Source organism: Hippoglossus hippoglossus, chromosome 15 (genome assembly GCF_009819705.1).
Source record: "Hippoglossus hippoglossus isolate fHipHip1 chromosome 15, fHipHip1.pri, whole genome shotgun sequence".
Taxonomy (NCBI): domain Eukaryota; kingdom Metazoa; phylum Chordata; class Actinopteri; order Pleuronectiformes; family Pleuronectidae; genus Hippoglossus; species Hippoglossus hippoglossus.
In genome coordinates this window covers 11930995-11938898 of record NC_047165.1, presented here as the reverse complement: position 1 = coordinate 11938898, position 7904 = coordinate 11930995, and the positions used below count along the sequence as shown (strand labels likewise).

The 7904-nt window shown below is 41.2% G+C and overlaps 1 protein-coding gene across 2 annotated transcripts; it reads left to right on the top strand.

The window, feature by feature from the left end:
* The first annotated feature begins 1484 nt into the window (after positions 1-1484).
* morn4 (MORN repeat containing 4) lies at positions 1485-6807 on the top strand. 2 transcript variants are annotated; one of them, XM_034607912.1, is made up of 6 exons: positions 1485-1632; positions 2319-2392; positions 4223-4337; positions 4423-4532; positions 4627-4804; positions 5953-6807. In XM_034607912.1, exons 2-5 carry the CDS (start codon positions 2326-2328, stop codon positions 4773-4775), a joined length of 441 nt encoding a protein of 146 aa, XP_034463803.1. In that variant the 5' UTR covers positions 1485-1632; positions 2319-2325; the 3' UTR covers positions 4776-4804; positions 5953-6807. The 2 variants fall into 2 exon arrangements, with proteins under 2 accessions (XP_034463803.1, XP_034463804.1); XM_034607913.1 differs by lacking the exons at positions 1485-1632; positions 5953-6807 and adding an exon at positions 2179-2228 and having other exon boundaries at positions 4627-5452.
* The last annotated feature ends 1097 nt before the right edge of the window (positions 6808-7904 follow it).

Genomic DNA, 7904 nt, shown 5'->3' with positions numbered 1-7904 from the left:
TGTGTGTGTGTGGGGGGGGGGGGGGGTTAAAACCTTTTGTAGTTTATATCCAAACAAATGTGGCTGATGTATTTGTTTTCACCTAAAAGGTCAGTTACTGGGTTTCACCCAATCAGCAGCCAGGCGAAGCGAGCAACTGCCCCAAAGACTCTGACCTTGGGGCATGTTTACTGTGAGACTACATTAAACAAGAATTTTAAATAAACTAACATGGCGCTCAGTATATGCCTCAGTATATCGAGTCCCCTTATTAAACTACATTAACATTCACAGATTTTTATTTGGATCTGCACCATATTGCACACACTCATAAATATCAGTCTGAGATCGACGAATTATTTTCTCAGAATTCAATCCAAATGTTGAAAAACACCCTATATCACTATGTTAAAGAAAGTGAAAAGAAATCCTAGACCAAAAAATCCTGCATCTAGTGAAATGTCTTAACAATTGTTTGATGGTTTGCCACAATATTTGGATTAAGGATTAATTGTATACCACTGGTGCCTGGTCAGTAATTGTTTCAACTTTCACTGCAGTCAGTTCAAAATTTTAACGTGTCTAATAATTTGGTTAATGACCAAATACGACCAAACGAATCACCCTGAGCTGTACTTTGTTTTTTGTGCTAACTGACAAATGGTAGCATGCTAGCAAGCTAAACTAAGTGGAGAACATGGTAAATTCTAATGATAAAAAGTATTTATCATGAGGTATATTGAATTTAGGGAAGAAAAACTATTTATAGGGGCCTGCTTAGCCTGACGCACAAGTAAAGTAAATACTATCAAGTCAATTTAGATGCTATTTAAGACATTATGTCCGACTTAAGCTACTATATTACCAACTAACCCAACATTACAAATTAAAATATTGTATCACATATATATTACATATTAGATAGCTAGTCGCCTTTAATTATAGTTAACACTCTATGCTTAACACATTACACAGCCTAATAGATTTCCCCAGACTACAGACCAATTAAACGGATAGATTCACTGTTAGCTGTAATGTTGAGCACTTTAAGAAGTTTCAGATTATATCCCCTATTTCAAATATGTCTGCCACTCTCTAAACTGTAGCAGACCAATCAGAGAAAGTTTTAATAAGAGAAATCAGCATGTAAAGAAGCAGCCTGCAAGATGCTGTTGTAATGCTGCCTTCAAGTGTCGTCGGAGGAACTGCAATCCTGAGCTGCAGCGTGCAAAACAAAAACAACAAAAAAATGACACAGGTCTGGTAGAGGGTGGATAGTTTTATATAAAGATTTATAAACTGAGTCTTTATGGGTCAGAGACAGAGAGCATGTGAAGGAATACCCACAATGAGAATATTTTAGTTTGATTGTTTTGGAAGACATCAGAGTTTACATTGGAGTTGCTGTAAAACTGAAGTTCCTATACATTTATCAGATAAAACCGCCACATAATTTATTGTCATCTGTGGCCAAGATAGCGGGAATCAAACCTTTATATAAATATGCTGTAATACTCTGATTATCATATTCCGGAGCTCACGGGCTGCACCTGAACGCGACATACGTCTCCCAGCCGGTGTTTTGATAATTCTACGCCCTCCGGTGCTGTGCGGTGCTTTCCATGCTTCAGAGACGACTAACGTAGCGTGCAGGTAAACGATGGCATTTGTAGGTGTTGTCGCCTTTTCACTCGTTGTTGTGTTGCCACAGGACTCAGTCTATTCACACTGCAGACGTGTCATTATAGAAGATAGAGTCTATTCAACAACATGCATGTAAAAGGCTGCACAGCATCCAACCACGTTGGCAGCACAAGTTGGATTTTTACAATAACGTGTCAGTGTTGGTGTGAGCTGGCGAATTATCATATATTAATGGCGCCTGCGTGTGTAAAACTACACCTAACTGCCATTCTGCAACACACTGTCATTTGTTTCAAAGCAAACAATCATTTTAAAATGGTCACCAGCTTTTAGTTTGGGTCTGCAGTCAGGTTTTTTCAGTCTTTCCCCTTTACAGATGGTTTATGCTTCTACACTCGGTTTACACAAGCATCACCACCACTAGTATGGATTAGATATTATGTATCTATCGATCCGTCCCCAATTTATTGTTCTAATACAGCAGCTTTTCACCTGCACAACTTTGAAAATAAATTCAACCCTATTCAAACATCTGAAGACTTGAAACCCTACTCAGCTTCATGTCCTGAAAGATAATCCTAGCACTCATTTATTCATGTTGTCTGGTACTGTAGCTGAAGAAATCAAATGTTTCTAACATGAGGCTGAACGGTGGTGAGCCTATAATGTGTGTGTTTTGTGTGTGTTGAAAACAGGGATACCATGACTCTGACCAGGGGATCCTTCACCTATGCCAGTGGGGAGGAGTACCACGGCGAGTGGAAAGAAGGCAAGGCATTCGTGCAGTCAGTTTTCAAGTTTGTGTGCAAGTGTCACTGGCTTAACTGCAGAGATAAGACAGACTTTCACTTTCACCATACTGCATAGTACATCTAGTCCTTATAACTCTGTTCTCTTATCAGTCGAGAAAGAAGGAACAGTGCGACACTGAGTCCGGACTCAGTGTCGCACTATCCCTATACCAATGCATTCAGTGCTTGTCGTATAAAGTTTGATTTAAACTGTTTAAGTTGCAAAGGACAAAATACGTAACATTTATTCCACCAAATTATTTATATTACTAGTTGTTAGTGAACATTGTTTTTGGCATGGTGCCCTGCAGCACATGCTAATACAATAATCTTTTCCATGTGTACCAGTACATTAGTTCAGCTCAACTCATACAGTTTATCTCTATAATTCAAACGTGGTCTCATGCACACAAACAGGACAGTTGTGACCATATTCCATTAAGCTACTATAGAGAGTGCGTAGAGAGGTGACTGACCTACCTCACCATGTTGAAGATAGTGGTCCATCCATATATGCTCCTAAGTTCTTCCTTGGCTCATTCCCTAATGTGCACAAACTTTTATGGAAATTTGTTTTTCAGTTTTTAAACAAACAAACAAATAGCAATGGAAACATAACCTCCATGGTGGAGATTTGTTAGTTTGGGCTTTATGCTCATATAATCATCATTCCAGGGTAAGAAAATCTGTTAACTGTTATAGGTGCTGTGATATTTATCCACACCTGGAGTAAATTATATTTAATACTAGTAGTACAGGATATCGATGGCAGAAAATTCAGAATATTATGTTTTCTTGTCCTGACTGCCCACAGGAGAAAGTATCCTCATCCGCAAAATCATGAAGATGCTTTCACTGCTTTTACTGTCTCTCTCTCTCTCGCGCACACGTGCTTACCGTGATGCTAGTGACATGCCCGCTAAAGCTATTTAGTCAAATCCCAATTAGCTAGCATTGGCAACTCATGACGAACAGAGCCAGATTTACCAGCTCTGGCTTTGTCAAATCTTCTGGATTAGACTTTGGAACCGTTTGGGAAATCTCACAGGGTCCTCTGTCAGCTGCTGTAAAGAAACCAAAGCAGTGGAAACACGAGGGGCAAGACTCATCCAAGGGTTTTTATTTTATTTTGCCTGCTTTTGTGTCAATGCAAACAAGGGTGTTTTCCTTAACCTCTCAAAGACCACTTGCATATTTTCCCATTGTGGAAGTTGCAGGTGTGAGGTAGTTGTCCAGAAACTTGGAGGTGCGTCCTCTGACATGAGTTTACGCCTCAGCAGTGGATCATAGGCTACTAGGAGGGGACTGCATGTACATTCCTTGACTGTTTTCACAGTCTGGATCCTAAAGTAGAAATCCCTGCTAAAAAATCTGATGGATTAGACTGCTGTAATTCCCACCGCACAGGAGGCAGATGGGACTCCTAATTCAGTAGTAAACCTTTAGCTGACAGAGGGTGAGGGTGGTGGTGGTGGAGGGGGAGTGCTTAAATCCGAGCACGTACCGACTCATGTGACATATCTAGTGGTTCTACAAAACCAAGGGAATATTAAACCCTGAGCCGCATTGCAAGTTCAAATGTCAGTTAGTAGTCTCTTACAGTGTGTTACTACACGCTATTACTAAAGAGTAATCTATAAGAAGCTAAGTGGTTAGATAAGGCATGATGGCACCCATGTAGATACAATTTGAAATAAAACGGTATCACAATCTCCCCTCAAGGCTGTTTGACTTGACGGGATTTCCAGAGTTTCCATGACGTGTTTGTAGTCTGAGCGATGACTGATTGATGGTGTGTAACTTTCCAGGTCGGAGGCATGGCGTTGGTCAGCTCAAGTTTCAGGATGGAACCTGCTACACCGGCCAGTTTGAGAACGGACTCTTCCACGGCTCTGGTGTGCTGCTGTTTACAGATGGATCCAGGTGTGTGAGCAATCGTGAGACAGTTTTGTCCTCTGTCAAAAGTTACAAATGACACCCCCCCGGTCTCTTCCCACCACCACATCAGGTACGAAGGAGAATTCGCTCACGGAAAGTTTCAAGGTGCAGGAGTCTTTAGCCGATACGATGGCATGAAGTTTGAAGGAGAATTCAAAGACGGACGTGTTGAGGGACGTGGTAAGTCTGTTACACCACTGGAACAATTTTTCCATCCGGATGTCAATATTATCTCTGTGTGGTTGGTCATAGTGTTCTGTGTCTGTGCCTCCAGGGCTATTGACTTTCCCGGATGGAGCTCATGGTGTCCCACGAAACGAGGGCTTGTTTCAAAACCACAAGCTGCAGAAGAGAGAGAAGTGTCCAGGAGTGGTGCAGCGTGCGCAGGCCTCAGCCTCCAGTGCTCGCAGTCTGGCACTTTGACCGTCGTGGACCGTGACAGAGACGCCACGGTCAGGGTTACAGCACCTTCCAGGGGGGCCTCAGGGATGTGTACTAGTATACTCCCCTCCAGCTCTTCTCTCTGTGTCTTTCTCTCTTTTTTTCACCATCACTTTATTTTTCTGCAGCTTCCTTGCTTCACCCTCACAGCAGCTCGGGAAGCACATGCAATTAGACCAAACAATGGCTTCCTGTATGACTGACTTGAAATGCACAACACCATGAAGCACACGTTTAAGTCTGCAAGTCACAACAAATTCAGCTGTCTTTCTCTTGAACAGTGTCTTAGTGTTTCACAACAGTTAGCTTTCATACTTCAGATGACTGAATATGGAAGACCTCTTCTTATCATGTTATTACACATCTGGTATTTAAAGAGTTTTCTATTGCATTAAGGTGTAAACTGTAGATAACGTCAGATAACGTAAAGATTTTGACCACTAGGTCCCCATTTAGTTTTTTTAATAATAGGCCATGAGGATGCACATGTGCCCAAGTGTGTGGGTAACATTACACACATTCTGTTTTCACACTCTTGGACATTTGAACAAAGATGCATTGCAATGCATCCACAAAGGTTGCAAACATGGACCGTTGACTGTATATAAAGGTGGACGACATGACAGATCTCAAAAGTGAAGCCTGATGTATGTTCAAGTGTTTCATTTTCTGAAACCACCAGTTCAAGATGGCAGCGCTCGTGTGCGGGACATTCTGGCTTCATTTTTTCTACATTGGCAGGAAGTAGACACACACGTCGTCCATCTTTTTGTGCAGTCATTGTTGTGGATCTGAACCACGCAGGATTCAAAATATTCAACAGAATTGGGTATACAAATATTTGAATTGTAAGTAAAATGATTCTAAATGATTTTTTCAGACCTCAAAGATACACAGTGAATGTAAACATAACTTTTGTCTGTTTACAAATATACTTGACGGGGCCCCTTTAAAATCTCCATCCATAGTGCTGCTGCAAAATCTATCATTCAAGAAATGCATTTAATCACTGGTGGTCTCTTTTTTTAGAAGATCACTAATCACATTTGCCTTAAAAAAGGTTTTCGTGTAGTGGAATAGTTCAAGGCCGTCCGTCTGAAAATCCGATGAGGCACAGCGCCCTCTCCTTCCCCTCTCCTCTGCATCATTTGCCCTACAGTGTCTGTCAGCCTAATGATTTTGAGGTCTGCCTGAAGACTGTTACTAAGCTGGTGCTGACTTCCATCTCCCATCAAGTCCTGCTGCTGCCCTCCCTCAGATAAACCTCCCACTCCCAGTGGAAATCTTTGGAAAGGATGTTTAACTCATTTGGATAATTCTCTCCTGTTTTCCCCTGTGTAACCTGAACACCTGGACGACTGGAAATCCTCAAAGTTGATAAATAATCATGATTAAATGCATTAAACTCGGGACTTACATCTTAACTGAGGCAGCTGAATGATAGAGACTTTATACATCAGACGTATTTAAGGGTATGTGATTCTAATGTATGTGTTTTTTTCTGTGAGATGTATAGATATTTATTGTCATTGATTGTGTTTGTTTTGACATTTCAACGGAATTATGAGCTCATTCTTTGATTGTTCTTGTAGAGAATGGTGTCGCTGAGTTATTTAAGACTAAGTGTGGTTGAGTATTTTTGAAATATTGAGAATTTGGGAACCATTATAGCCAATCATAGGTATTCTATGACTGCAGATTAATTCAGTGTACTTGAATCGTTATAGGCCTTACAAAGCATTTGTAGACGTGGTTTGTCTAGGGTTGCTTACATAGCACTTCCACCAAAGACAATCAAGTGATATTATAGGTAGGGAAGCCTGGAATATGTGTTATTTCTTACAGCTGAACAACAGAGACAAATCGATGGGGACAAATCCCCCTGGGGCTTCAGCGCGCAAGGAGAACAAAAGGAGAGAAGATTAAACAGATATTTGGTATGAGATTGTGTTGTAAATATTCCTGAAGTCTCCATTCTGGATTCTTATTTTCTTTGTTATATTATACAAGGGGGGAAAAAAAATATCAATACTCTATTATGAGCCCATACGGTTGCTTGCTTCAGTTTAATCTGAAAGGTAGCCGAAAAGCAGAGCAGTGCATGCATTAGTGCCGCTATCTACAAACACACACTACTGTCATGTTTGCTGTATGTGCAAAGTGTGTAATATGCTGCATTTCAAATCACGTAGAAGCAATTTGACTTTCCTCTCTGTTGGAAGCGACGCCTGCTCGAGCCTTCTTTGCCTACACACTCCTGAGTGGAACTGAACACAATGGAATACCGCATCCATTTTCCCTACTACAAACAAATGGTGCTTTAAAAGCGTGCCTGTCCAGACTTTCACCTGCCTGGAAAATATCATTGCCATGGTTACCTTTTTCTTTTTCCAGTAACAGTATAATGCTGCTTTGAGTGCTCTCAGAGAAAACTACTGCACGGTATCCTGTCATTCTCCCGGAATAGGTCTGAGTATGTATCAACAAGGTGGTAAACGCTTGACGTGTTAAATAAAGCCAAGTGTTGAAAAAGAAACATGTTTGTATTTGGGTTGGATTCGTACATTTAGACACGTAAACAGTTCAGTTGTAGATCATTTTACAGCCATTTCTGACGTTCTAACACAGATACTGGAATGAGCGACGTTCGCAGCTGTACAGGGAAGTTTAACCATTTCATGAATAAACAGGTTTCTCTGGTTTTTGGCTGCAACACAGCACAAAGCATGAGCCTCCAGTTCCCCCCCCCCCCCCCTTCTTATTCTCCTTCTCACTCCAGCCCCCTGCAACATCAGAGCACAACAGCACACGGCTATAGTTCACATGGAATCAAAAATGACATCTAACTAAAGCTGTAAAACATGTATGAGTCCAACATATTTAAGAGCGCGAGTCATTTTCTTCCTCACTGCATTATATTGACAATTCACAGTTGCATCTCTGTTGGGTCGCATTGACAAAATAAGTCTGTGACCTTCTGCTGTGACACATGAAGTCCTGAACAGTTAACACAGCCTTGACTGGAACAGGAAACATTGCGTGCGTGTGATACTGTATCTGATGGGTTGTCTATGGTGAACACATTGGTATTCAACAGAAGGCTGCAACTGA

Bases quoted from the DNA above. Each gene is read 5' to 3' on its own strand.
- morn4 (XM_034607912.1), top strand. From the start codon at position 2,326: ATGACTCTGACCAGGGGATCCTTCACCTATGCCAGTGGGGAGGAGTAC. The intron at 2,393-4,222 runs GCAAGGCATTCG...GTAACTTTCCAG, and splicing joins CCACGGCGAGTGGAAAGAAG to GTCGGAGGCATGGCGTTGGT. The intron at 4,533-4,626 runs GTAAGTCTGTTA...CTGTGCCTCCAG, and splicing joins CGGACGTGTTGAGGGACGTG to GGCTATTGACTTTCCCGGAT.